Source organism: Stegostoma tigrinum, chromosome 25 (assembly GCF_030684315.1).
Source record: "Stegostoma tigrinum isolate sSteTig4 chromosome 25, sSteTig4.hap1, whole genome shotgun sequence".
Lineage (NCBI taxonomy): Eukaryota > Metazoa > Chordata > Chondrichthyes > Orectolobiformes > Stegostomatidae > Stegostoma > Stegostoma tigrinum.
In genome coordinates, this window is record NC_081378.1 from 22,062,268 (window position 1) to 22,076,503 (window position 14,236).

General features: G+C 38.7%; 1 protein-coding gene and 1 long non-coding RNA gene across 7 annotated transcripts in view; one reads left to right on the forward strand and one right to left on the reverse strand.

Moving 5' to 3' along the window:
* Positions 1–14,236, reverse strand: part of dennd6b (DENN/MADD domain containing 6B) — a 100,630-nt gene that overhangs the window by 42,425 nt on the left and 43,969 nt on the right. For 5 of the 6 annotated variants that reach the window (XR_009447213.1, XM_059654541.1, XM_059654539.1 and 2 more), the window contains 5 exons: positions 13,515–13,570; positions 12,966–13,088; positions 9,591–9,686; positions 7,148–7,242; positions 1,928–1,993 (listed from right to left, as the gene is read on the reverse strand). Coding sequence is in view for 5 of the 6 variants with exons in the window: in XM_059654541.1 (XP_059510524.1) it covers positions 1,928–1,993; positions 7,148–7,242; positions 9,591–9,686; positions 12,966–13,088; positions 13,515–13,570 (436 nt within the window). In the remaining variant the exon portion in view is untranslated. The remainder of the gene's footprint in view (positions 1–1,927; positions 1,994–7,147; positions 7,243–9,590; positions 9,687–12,965; positions 13,089–13,514; positions 13,571–14,236) is intronic. The other variant, XM_059654540.1, reaches the window with a different exon arrangement.
* LOC132210955 (uncharacterized) lies at positions 1,067–13,024 on the forward strand. The gene is made up of 3 exons (XR_009447214.1): positions 1,067–1,388; positions 1,480–1,575; positions 12,919–13,024. It is a non-coding gene; the product is annotated as an uncharacterized LOC132210955 (long non-coding RNA).

Genomic DNA, 14,236 nt, shown 5'->3' on the forward strand with positions numbered 1-14,236 from the left:
CTGGCATTAGCTCAGGCATCAGAAAAGAAAACAGCCCTGTTGATCCTGCTTTCTTGGGTATATTTGGGGAGCCCATGCAATAATTGGGAGAACAGTCTCAGACAAGAATGGTCACACTTTACAGACAATGCCCAGACACCCCACCAGCAGAACAGGCAAGCACAGTGAGCTAAGTTGGGAGGGAGTTGCCCTGGGAGCCCTCAAAATTGACTCTGCGCATCATAAAGTCACATGGTATCAATTCAGACATGAGCAAGAATATGTCGTGCTGATCACCACATAGTGACCAGTAGCTGATGAATCAGCAAGGAGGGTGTCAAGGGCATAGAATGTACTCTTAGTGGGGAATTTTGATTTCCACCATGTGGATTAGGGCCAACACTACTGAACAAATGGTTGACTCCGAAAAGGCATTGCTGCCAGACTGGATCTGCAACAAGTGATGAGGGAAAACAAGCAAGAAAAACATACATGGCCTCATTCTCATCAATCTGCCTGTTGTAGGTGCCTACATCCATGACAGCATAGCTAAGTACTATGTGTGGAGAAATCTAGTACATAGTATGTGTGGAGAAATCACAAACTAGACCTCAGTTGCAGCATCATATCCAGTTCTGGGCACTACACTTTAGGAATTATTTCATGGCCTGAGAGGGGTTGCAAAGGAATTGTTAGTGGAATTTTCCTGGAGATGCAAGGCTTCAGTCACACAGAGAGACTAGAAATGCTCTTGTTATTCTCTTTGAAACAACATGGGTTAACAGGACATTTGATAGATGTGTCCAATGATCAGGAAGGGCCTTCATAGAGAAGCCATTTCCACTCGGAGGGTTGTTAATCAAAGGGTACAGTTTAAGGTGACTGAGGTGATGTATGGAAGAGAAAAAACAAAATCAGAAAAACAATGATTTAACTGTGCTGCCTTAAACGATAATGGAAGCAACTTCAATCACAGCTGAAAATGGGATCAAAAATGGAGGGAAAAATTTACAAGACTGTGGGGGTACAGCAAGACAGTGGGACTAACTGGGTTACTTCATTAAAGAGCATGCCGAATGGCCTTCTGCGCTGTATCATTCCTTTATTCAATGTTAAAAGTAATTGACTTCTCATTGTCATCCAGGGCTTCAGTTGTCGTGATTTTTATCTGGTTCATTTATCTCAGGATAAGAGGATATTTTCTCACTGCACTTCTAAAGTGCTGCAAGAGTTACCAATCTATTGCCTAATCCATCTTTCACAATTTGTTGGAATCATGATTTCCAACCCTCTTGTTTCTACTGGTTCAATTACAAAATCTGCTAAAGAGAAATCAGACCAATCTGAGAGGTGTGGGATATCACTGGATCATGTCTACCTCACTGCATCACCCAATTATCATCAAGGAGGTAATCTTCATTGTCTGGACTGAATTTGAACTCCTTTCACTTTTGAAAAGTCAGTGAATGTCTGTTCATGATTCTCCATCTTTACTTGCAGAAACTCCTGTTCTACAGTCTAACAAGCTGAAAAATGACTTCAGAATGATCCCAGTCCCAAGAATTGAAACATAGAATTCTTAAGAGGCTTTACAGGGTAAATGCAGAAAGGATATTTTCACTCATGGGAGAACTTTGGACCAGAAGGCACAGCTTCAGGATTAGGAGGCACCAATTTTAGACTGAGATAAGGAGGAATTTCTTCCATCAGCAAGTTGAGCGATTTTGGAACTCTTTGCCACATACAGTTGTGGAGGCAGAGTCCTTGTGCATATATTAAAGGAGGAGATAGATTCTTGATTAGTAGTCAAGGGTTATGGGGAAATGACAGCAAAGTGATTTCAAGAGTGTGGATCAGCCATGTTCTTATTAAATGGGAGAACTGTTGAGAGCCGGAATGGTCTATTCATGTCCCCATTTCCTATGGTCTAAAAGGAGACTTCCAGTACCTGGTTTTGTGTCTAGTGTTCTAAGCTTCATCAGTTTCTTGACTTTAATTTGTTTGGGTAAATCACCTGAAAAAAGGGAGAGAGATTGTCAAGTTAAAGGTTATGTTTTAAAGGGAATTCAATAACCTCTAAAGTATGGAGCTCAAATTAAATTATAGTATATCAATGAGAATATGTGACAGACTGCAAAACCACACAAGCTCGAAGCATGCACAGAACAGGCAGAAGACGACATGGGGCAGGAGGCAGACACGTTCTATACTTGCAAACTGGAACAAGATGATGGCGCAACTGAATTCTTCAGTCCACATGATATAAGAGTGACTGGCTGAATTTGACTTTCAGATGTAAAGTCTATCTCCTTATTTGAATAGGCTTCCTGCTTGTGGAATACTTGCTCAAACATCACTAACTAAATGCTAGCTGTCTAATAACAGGAGAATGAGACAGTTGAGAGTTGTAAAGGTGCTGCTTATAGTTCTTAAATGTATTTAAAAGTTTTGGGTTCTATGGAGGATATTTCCTTGATTATTTGAGGACAGCTCCAATTTGCTGAAAAACAGGAAATTAGCTTCCTTCTGTTTGGTTAAGTTTATGGAATGTGTCTCTGTGGAACCACAGGTGTTTTCTTGTGTTAATTATTACTGCAGTCCAAAACCTGATCTTGTTATCTCCCACTTTATTGGAAGCCTTGCACACTTCTCCAATTTAATGTCAATCAAGTATTCTGTTTTACTTACTCCAGACAGAAAACAATTTTGTACTCTCTATATGAACAACTTTTACAAGCCTCGCTTTCTCCTGAGATAATCTGGAATTGATAATTCCGCATCACTCATCATAGACAAAACAAATAACATTTCCTTAATCACCTCAGTAAAAGTTTTCATAATTTTAACAAAAACCTCTATCAAACATTCTTAGCAACAGTGAAAAAAGAAAGTGTCACGATCTATCTTCATAAATAGATCCTGATGTCATCTGATTTGCATTTCCTAAGTACTCTGTCATCATGACACAGCACTCACCTGTATCCTAGTCCTTCCCAGAACAATAGGGCTGTCCTTATTTTCCATCCCACTAGCCTCCACATTGAAAGAATCAAAGAACCATTCTCCAACATTTCCGCCATCTCCAGCAGGATGTCACCACCAAACACGTCTACCCATCCCCTCCACTGTTAGCATTCTGCAGGGACTGTTCCCTCTGTGACATGATCCACTCCTCCACTGTTCTTAACAGTACCCAACTCCTTCGTAGCACCTTCCAATGTAATCACAGAAGGTGCACCCTTGCCCATTCATCTCCTCCCTCCACAATGTCCAAAGCCCTGAACACACTTTCAAGGTGAATCTTGTATTACTTTCAAATTAGTTTACTGTTTTCACTGCTCACAAGTGAGATGAAACACAGAGTAGCCCTTTGTGGAATACCTCCACTGTCTCCATAGGAATGATTCTGACCTTCCAGTTGCTTGTCACTGCACAAAAATAAAAAGTAAACACGTTGCTCTCATGCTAACATTTCAGTCCTAGGCCTACTACAATGTGTCAAAGTAGAACACAAATTCAAAGAACAACACTCATTTTCCACTTAGGCACTTACCAGCCTTGGCAGACTCGACAACGAATTTCACATCTTTATACCTGATCTCATGACATCCGGCCTGCATTTTTCTTGCATTCTTATCAGCCCCTGAACTTTTTTTAAAAAAACTTGGCTCTCAGCTTTTTCACATCTTAATTTATACCCATTTTACATCTCTCCTTTCTTTCAAGCCAATTAGCAACCCTTTTGACTTTTGTACTGGACCTCCACAAAATTTGTTCCCTTTGCTCTTTTCCCTGCTTCCGTCAAAAGAAAAACAACCACCATTTTCCAAACCATTCAACTAGTCAGCAAGTTGAGTATTGTGTAATGAGAGAATTAATGAGAACCATTGTTGTGCAAGTTCTTTTGGAGAAGAGTGACTATAATACAGTAAAATTCTTCATTAACATGGAGACTGACACAATTCAATCTGAAGGTAGGTCCTGAACTTAAAGGCTAACTTTGATGGCATGAGGCATGCATTGGCTAGGATACACTGGCCAAAAATACTTCTGGGGTTGATAGTGGATAGGCAACGGTAGACATTTTTAAAAAAAGGATGAACATCAACAAATGTATTTCTCTGTCTGGCCTAAGTGTAAAAAGTAGGAAAAGTTGCTCAACCATGGCTAACAGAGGAATCAGGGATATATTAAAGCCAAAGGCAAGGGCACAAAAATTGGCCAAAGAAGCAAACCGGAGGACTGGGACAAAATTTAAAATGCAAAGGAGGACAAAGGTTTCAATTCGGGAGGGGAAGATAGAACATGAAAATAAATTTGCATGTAACATAAAAACAGAGTGCCAAAGCTTCTATACATGAAAAGAAAAAAAAAAGTGAAGACAAATGTAGGTTCCTTACAGTTAGAATCAGGTGTATTCATAATGGACAAAGACGGCAGACCAGTTGAACAAATACTTTGGATCTGTCTTTGCTCAGGAGTATACAAATAACCTTCAGGAAATGCTAGGGGACAGTATAAAGCACAAAGAAGGAACTGAAAGGAAATCCTTATTTGGAAATGGTATTGGTGACATTGAAGGGATTAAAACCTGATAAGTCCCCAGGGCCTGATGCTCTGCATCCCAGAGTACTTAAGGAAGTGGCCCTAGAAATAGCATTCGTGATTTTTCAGCATTCTGTAGACTCTGGAGTAGTTCCAAAAGAGGGGGTTGCTAATGAGAAAAATGGGGAATTATGGGCCAGTTAGTCTGACATCAATGGTGGGGAAATGCTGGAGTCAGTTACTAAGAATATAACAGCATTTGGAAAATAAAGCAGTGACAGAATCTGTCCTAGTCGGCATGGATTCACTGAAAAGAAAAGATGCTTGACAAATCTTCTGGAATTTTTATTTTTGAGGATGGGACCAGTGATGGACAAGGATGAATCAGTAAATGTTGTTTATCTGGATTTTGACAAAATTCCACACAAGAGATTAGTAAGGAAAATTAATACTCGTAGGTAATGTATTGACATGGATAGAGAATTGGTTGGTAGACCAGAAGCAGAGAGTTGGAATAAACGGGTTCTTTTCAGAGTGGCAGGCAGCGACAAGTGAGATGTCACAAGGTTCAGTGCTGGGATCCCAGCTGTTCACAACATACATGAACTATTTGAAGGAATTGAATGCAATCTCTCTAAATTTGCAGATGACACTAAGCTGGGTGGGAGTGTGTGCTGGGAGGAGGATGTTAGGGGGCTGCATGGTTATATGGACAGGATGGGTGAGTGGGCAAATACAATAAAATGTAGATAAAGGTGAGGTTATCCACTGTGGTTGCAAAATAAAAAAGCAGATTATTATTATCTGAATGGTAGCTGTTTATGAAAAGGTGAGGTGCAATGAGACCCAAGTGTCATGTTGGAACAGTCACTGAAGGTTGGCATGCTGGTGCAGGAGGAAACCTAATCCCATGCTGGCCTTCATAGTGAGACAAGTTCAGTATCAGACCACAGATGTCTTGCTACAGTTATACAGGGCCTTGGTGGGGCCACACCTTGGGTACAGTGCGCAGTTTTGGTGTCCTACTCTGAGGAGGGGCATTCTTGCTATTGAGGGACTCTAGCAAAAGGTTCACCAGACTGATTCCCAGAATGGCAGGACTGATATGTGAGGAAAGACTGGGTCGACTAGGCTGTACTGACTGGGATTTAGGAGAATGGAACACAATATCCTGATGAGACTAGACAGGCTGGATGAGGGAAGAATGATCCCAATGTTGGGAAAGTTCAGAACTAGGAGTCACAGTCCAAGAAATACAGAGAAGCCTCTCAGGAATAAGATGAGGCAGAATTTCTTTACTCAGAGCTGTGAACGTGTGGAATTCTCTCCTACAGGAAGCTGTTGGGGCCAGTTCATTAGATATGCTCAAGAGGGAGATGGACATGGCCCTTGCAACTAAAAGGGATCAAGGGTTAATGAGAGAAGGCAGGAATGGAATATTGAGATTGCATGATCAGCCATGATAATACTGGATAGTGGTGTGGACTTGAACAGCCAATGGCCTACTCCTGCACCTATTTTCTATGTTTCTTTGTTTCAGTTCTGAAAGAGAGTCATACCAGACTCAAAAGGTTAACTGTTCCCTCTCCACAAATGCAGCGAGACCAACTGCGGTTCTCCAGCATATTTTATGTGTTTCCCCGATTTCCAGCATCCACAGCAGTTGCTTTTATCCTCATTACTTCTCTCTCTAAATGGGCAATGATTTGATATTGGTCTTATGGTCTTCCTTAAATTGGACTGGGTTAGTACTGCTTTTAGTTTTGAGCAACATACCTTAGGAAGGAAAATTTAAGCCTCAGCATACGCAGATTGAATACAGTAATACCAGTGCCTAAACAGTTAGGTTATGAAGACAGGATGTATAAATGTTGTGTGTATTTCCAGGAGTTCAGAAGACTTAGGGATGGACCAATCACTGAGCCTGACATTACCACAGGATTTAGTAGGTTAGATAGAAATAAATATATTCTCTGGTGGGAACGTCTAGAACCAAGGTGGCATAAATTTAAAGTTAGAGCTATGTTCTTCAGTTATAAAATTGGGCAGCCAATTTCACTCACAGGCAAAGAAAATCTGGAAATCTCTTCCCTTAAAATCTGTTGTACTGGGAGACAATCAAAATTTTTAAGACAAGAGATGATTTGCTCAGAAAGGATATCAAGGGATTCGGAGAGAAGGTTGGTAAATCTAGTTAACATACTGACTATCAGAAAGAACTTGAGGGACGACTCAGGTGCTCCTATTGCCCTTGAGTGCCAAATACTACGTTTGGAAAATAACAGCCTTTTGCCTTTATCTGGCTATTTGTTTCTACATAACTCTATGACATGCAGAACTGCAATAATTAGAATACACAACATTTTCCACCAAAGTGAATGGCATAAGCAGCTTGAGGGGCTAAATAGCCTACTAGTTTCCAAGTTCTAACAAAACCATACAAAAAGAATGGTTACTTAAATCAGCATTCAGACATGTCACAATATGTAAAATGATTCAACACTCATTTACCTCAAACTAGAAAAAGGTTTGCTGAACCTATTATCATGAACACAGTATTAAGCGCACATATTTGAGAGATGTGTTCCCTAACTGTTGGTTATGCACAATATTCGCTCCTTACCTGACATTTTCACGTCTCCAATACGAATAATGTGTGGCCAATGCTGGAATGTTTTGATGAAGAAAGGATTTGTCACACCCAGGATAACATTTGGCCTAGTAAAAATAAATCATAACACCAAACTTGGAATAAAGTACAAGGAGTGCTTAAAATAACCCATTTGATAGTGCTTCAGGCTTGAAGCATGAGGGAATATGCAGATGAAAAATTGTAACAAAGTTTTCTAAACATCTATTTTAAACTTAAAAAGAGGTTTTGCTTACTATTAATGTGTCAGTTAGTACATATGAATATAAAGAACCTTTTTCTAGATTACTATTCCTCTCACATGCATGAACTGGAGGCAGTAATAAAAGCTAGCATTTATACAACGTACTTCAAAACTTCTATTTGTTGCTATCCAGTCACTACGAAGTATTAGATGATGGTTTATTGATAGCTCTTCCTCCACTTTTTCCTTCAGTCTTCCTTCCAAGAAGGATTTGACTCTCAACTTTCTCTCATTGAATACAGCACCAATTATCTCTCGAGATCAAAATTTCTAACTGCATTAACTAGCATTTTCTGTTTCCATTTAAGAGCTTGAAAGTTTAACTTGCATTTGGAGGACCAGAATTAAAAGCAGTGCGCAAGATTTGCCTTTAACTTAGTAATATTTAACTTTGGTATGAGAGCTGAAAGCTTTAGGGGGGTGTTTTGGGCAGAGTGACAAAAGGCATAAGCGGATACGTACTAGTTTGACACATCTGTTGAAAAATCTGTTTTAACCACAGCTGATGGGATATTTGATAACTAATATGTTTGAAATGTGCCTGGAAGTACAAGGGACACCTGAACATTTGAATAGGAGCAATTTTTGTGCAGCAAAACGTTCAGTCTCCATGCACGTACTTCCACTCAAGGTGTACTGAACAAACAATGGCAAATACCAAGATGGTTTGGGCACAGAAAAACAAGGTTCTCTGTTAAAGCAGATGTTCTGGGTGGACGATACTCAGAGGAGGTACAACGTCCCACACCCGCAAGAGGTGAGGTGGAAAAGGCGGCCACTGAAATAATTCCAGAGAGGCCACGTCAGCCTTGATAAACATGTGCATAGTACATGACATGAGTCCGGCTTCCTCAGAGCCAGCTCTCAGAGTGAACAGAGTCTCTGACACTCCTGTTGACATCTGTCAGCTACGGCTTCCCTCATTGGGCCAGGTTAACATCCCCATCAGGGAACTCATATTCTGAGGCCTACCTGGCTAACATTGCTACAAATCACTACTGCCACAGAGTAAATAATGCAGTGGAGAGGGGATGAAAGTGCCCTCAGGATGTGGCTCCAGTTCCACAAAAGAAGTCAGATTACTTGACTTAAATCCTTCAACCAATATCACTAAAAACAGAAAATTTGATTATTCATCTCACATTTTGTGGGACCTTGCTGCAAAAACGAGCTCCTTTGTTTGCTATATTATAACGATATCCAAGCTTTAAAAGTACATAATCTGTAATCCGCTTTGCAACACTGAAGTTGTCAAATGTACAACAGAAATGCAGACTTTCTCTTCTTTTGCCATACCGTTTTAAGCTTGCGCTTTACTTTCATCTCAGTTCTACACTTGTAAGGTTTCAAAAGTAGTCTTGGAAGGTTGAGTGTTACCATCCTCTTCCTCACCATCTCTTGGTCTCTAACTGAGGTCCCTTTAATGCTAGGTCAGCTGTTTGGGAATAGGATGGGATTTTGCATACTCCCATAAAGGTCATCTGCATCAAAAAAAACTTGCACTTTCATAACCATATGTGCCAAACCATTTTACAGCCAAAAGTACTCGTGATGTGTAGTCGTTACCGTGTTGTAGGAAACACAGCAGACGACCTGCACACAGCAAAATCCCCATAAGCTTTAATGTGATTATATATTCTGCTTTTGTGACACTGATTGAATGAAAAGTACAGACTTGGACAGAGGATAACCCTCTGACGGTTCCTGGAAATAGTGTCATGATATTATTTACAACCTGCAAGAGCAGGCACGATCTTGATTTAGCAGGTCATCCATATTATGGCACCTCTGAAAGTATAGCAATTCCTCAGTATTCTGGAATGTTGTGTAGACAGCCTGTGACTTGAACCCATAACTTCAGGTCGGAAGCACAAATGCTACCAAGCGAGCCAAAGGACTGCAGTGGTTCAAGACGACAGTTCACTAACTTCAACTAGGTATGGGTGATGCATGCTAGCTTAACCATGAATGAATCGAAAAACTGATATGCAGGAAGAGGTTTTGCTCCTAAGCATGGTTAATGGCTTCTTACTATCCTTTTGGGGGGGGCGGGCAGCAAAATTTCATCAACATACAAGTTGGAGCAGTTGAGAAGTTTAATTTCAATCTGCAAGCTCCTGGACTCCAAGCAACCAATTCAATAACAACGGTTTTTTGGTGTTTTAAACTTACGGCGCCTGTGTTCGTGTTGTATACTCTTTAAATTCAGCATCATGGATGGTGAAGTAAGGTCGATAATCACAGCAGTATCTCAGGGGTTCAATACAGCTAAAACAGAACACAAATACTGGCAAGAAATTAGGATACTATGTTTGGATGTACAAATTCTCTGGAGGAGTGGGTGGACAAATTTGCCTAAACAAAAACCTCAAAAGTACTTTAAACAGAAAAGTAGTCAACACAAAAACATTAAAACCCAATTAGCTTAATCCACTCTCCTTACAAAAAGAATAGCCAAAAGGAAAGACATAAACTTAGTAAAATAAACTTTGTCCCAGGCCACTCAGCAAAACTCTGGTATTAGCTAATTTCTGGAGTAAACAAGAATTTCATAATATGCATCTTAAATATATTGACGAGTTTTTTTTAAACAAAGCATTTATGTTCTGGAGCATCCCTTCTATGTTTATTTAACATACAAAACTGAGTAAACTGATTCTAATTAAAGATAGTCAAATTCTCAAGACAAATGCTGTTGTTAGTGGCAGAAGCTGTGGTGATTGTCCTCAGATAGAAATAATGAATGATAATTCAGGAGAAAAATGTTCCAGTGGTGCAGGTCAGTAACCAGAGGATAGAAATTTAACAAAGTTGGCAATGAATAAGATACAATTTGTGCATGTTTTATTTTTTGGTTACATAGGTGAGCAATGATGATCTGGAACACACAACCCCAAAAAAATGTGAAGGCAGGTACAACAATAGCTTTGACAGCTGAATTAGATAAAATGTTTGAAGGGGAAAGAGATCTGGAGGGCAGGGAACTGAGACTAATTAGGCTCAGAGGCCTCCTTTCAAGCTGCATCAATCTGTGGTTCTAGTTTATTATGGAAATTGATCAAGCAAGAGCTTCTTGAAAAATACATGTTCTTCTAATGAAGGTACAAGGGATTCTCAATTTTATTTCTAATAATCAATTTTGTCATTGCATTAAATTTCAGAATTTGTCTTGAACTTAGACTAATCATTCCACAGTTTCCTCGGTCTATCTTGCTCCCCTTTTTACCCAGATTTCCAGGATATACACTACAGAGTACCTCAATATCACAACAGTCATTATTGGTAATTTGTCTATTCCCTCATGTATGTACATCTTATCAAGGGTTTAGTCTTGATAATTTGCTGATTATCTATACAGCTGTTGATTTTATTTCCCCTCATTATTTGGAGAGCCAAAAGTATGCACAATAGTGTAAATGAGGTCTGATTAAGGTTTATTAACTTCTGTGTTTCTTTCCTGCATCTGCATTCTAAGCCTTTGGATATAAACTAAATACGCCAATTGACTTATACATTTACAGTAAGATGTCCATACTCTTATACATCAATTTCATTGAAACAAGGGTCAACATTCCACTAGCCTTCCCAATTACCTTCTCCACTTGTGTGCTTCATTTCTGTATTTCATGCAAAAATACCTCCAAGTCCCTTCATGTTTCACTTTCTGCAGTTTTTCTCCATTTAATACTCTTTTGTTCTCCCTTCCAAAATCCAAATGTGAATGTTCCCATATTATACTCCTTTTATCGACATGTTCCCCACTTACTGAACCTATTAATGATCTTTCTGTAAGCTGTTTGTATCCCTGTTGCAACTTGCCTTTCCACCTATATTTATGTATTCTGCAAATTTTGTTCCAGTACATTCATTTTGTTCCTTCAAGTCATTAATAAATATTGTAAAACAGATGCAGTCTCAGCACAGATCCCTGTGGAACTCCACTGGAAACAGGTCACCAATGTGAAAAAAAGCCCTTATTCCCATTGGCTGTTTCCTGCCCATCAGTCAATTCTTCATTTATGTCACTGCGTTTAAAACGGTCAAAATGGCACCAGGTTGTGGCAACAGTTGAAGTTTTTCTCTGTATTTTAAAGTACTATCTAGTGTAAAATGTAATTGACAATAAATCATTCAACATCTTTTCCATGTCCTGGCTCTGCACATTCTAACAAAACTGCCTACAGACATGCCAAAATTCTTCAATCCTTTATGTCACTTAATCTATTTTTCTTTATTCTTACTTCCAAAATTTCTTAGCGAACGGCACTGGACATAGAACACTGCAACCCAGAGGGTCCCCTTTCAGTTTACCACCTCTGTGCTAGCTTTTCATCACCATAATCCAAAACAAATTTTGTTGCCCTGTCTTCATATGTCTATATTTTCATCCCTGAAAATATTTATTTAGTTTTCCTTTATTGTATGCAATGGCATCTGTCTAATCTAATCCACATGGCAAAATATTCTGGACTCTAATAAGCAACTGCCTAAAGAAATTTCTTTTAACTTTCAATTTTTCAAAGATGATTTCAGATTGATGACATCCTTAAATTATAATTACTCTTCCACCTCACCCACTCCCACCCCTCTCACTTTAAATATCAGAGACAGACAATCCTATAAAGGGCAGGTCCTGGATTATGAACTAAAATGGGTTGCCCAATTTTTTTTTTAAACTGGAAATGCTGAAAAAGGATGGCCATAGTTTCATTTCTACATTTACAAATGACACTCAATTTGAACGAAAAGTCAAGATTGCGTTGGATTGTTTTGGAAGGTACTTTGTTGATAGAGTTTAATGCAGACATGTAGGGATACAAAAGGAGGATGATGATATTGGAGTACCAGGAAAATAGTGACGAGAACAAATCAGGTAAAAGTTCTGCCAGTCATAATAAACACATCCCTGAAAAACGTGAAATTGTATAAGTCTCTGTTAAATTGATCTATGCTATTTGTCATTTTATGTAAATAACTTTAACTTGTCATTGTACAAAGTGTAGATCAGGTTGTACCTGGAGCAAGTGTATTTTTGGACCATCATGTTAGAAAAAAAGTGCAGTTAAGCTGGATAAAGTACAAACAAACACAGTCTTAACAGAATGCATGATCTAGTGTCCAGAGATAAAACGGGTTAGGATAAGCTCACAGGCTAACAATCTTTTCATTGAAAAGAAGGTTGAGAAAGATATTTAAATTAATAAGGCTCAAGGGAGTTAAGGATTAGTCAGGAGCATTTCATCAAAAGCAGAAAAAAAAAGGGACGGAATAGGATTGTAAATGAAGTTTGGGGCAGGTGCAGATAGCATGACATATGAGAAAGCATTGCCCCAGTGAAATAGCAGTTTATTGGCTGCAGAATCAAGTAGCTCACATCTGATGGTTGAAGTAGGAAATACCCAAATCTTGAATAAGCGATGTCTGAGGTGATTAATTACTAAAATGTTATAGTCTGTCAAATAATTTTGGTCACAAAAGCTGTACTTTTTCAAAAATCAAGGTATCTTAAAGCCTGGAAATATTTCCTGCACGGGGTTTCTTACTCACCTGGTCAGTGCCAGCACAAGATCCGAAGATATTTTGGGTGACACTGCCATGATAATCACTGGTTCTCCAAGCAACGTCAGCTCCCAAAGCATTTGGATATGTATCAAAATTGATTGGAAACATCTGACAAGAACAATTCATCAATAAAGAAAGTCAAAATTATATTTGGAAATAAAAAGTCAAATAAAGACTACGGTGTCCAAGAAACACATGATACCCTCAATCCCACTCATCCACCTCATATTTCAAATCTCTTTTGAAAACACATCAATTTTATCTTTCACTATACATAACATCTACCTCTGCCTTAAATGGTAAAACAAACTGATTAATTTCTCTTATTAAAGTGTAATTTAAAGAACTGCAGGTGAAATTTACGCTATAGCTCATAATGGCTGTTCCGAATGTGTTTTCCAAAAGGTCAGCCACATATTTTCACCATAAAAATTTCAAAGATATCTGAAAGTTAATATTGCAGCATGATCAAGTAGTCACTGGGCTCATGTTACATTCATTAAAATCCATTTGCCACATTGAAATTGCTCTCACCCAAAAAGATCCAACTCGTGTACTGTGGGAATGACCAATGGAGCTGGCAACAGATTCTGTAGAAAAGGAAACAAAGTTTTTTAAATTTTTGATTTTTTATAGAAGAGGATCAAACAAATTAGAGATATACATAATATCTGCAATACAATATGAGTAAAACATCCATCATTCATAATGTTACAGGCCCATCTAACAATTATGCATTGATTCAATGGAACAATCAAAAACAGAAATTGGACAAACCCAACAAGTCTGGCAGCATCTGTCAAGAGGAAAAAAAAGTGTTAATGCTTCAAGTCCAGCCAGCTTGATCAATTCTTCTAATCTCCAGCATCCGCAGCTGTTTTATTTTTGCACAATGGACACTGAATAAACAATGAGTTCACCTATCTGTCCAATAATCATAAAGTAAAATATAAATAACCATCATAATTCAGGTGCACTTGAGAAACATTACATCGAGTGGTGCCAATTTGTGCAAGTCTACATCAAGTGTAGATACAGCATATTTTTAAAAGAAAGACAAATGCTTGCATATCATGGCCAGAGGGTATGAAGTGAAATCCCAAAGAAAACCATCTTCTCTTCTGCATTTTCATGCTTAAATTTTCATTTCCTTTAAAAATACCAACCACACTGCACTCAAAATGGCCCAAGCTAATCATATAATTGTATCTCCAAAAGCTTCTGAACTTCTTGCAGTTTATAGGCATCCCAGCAAA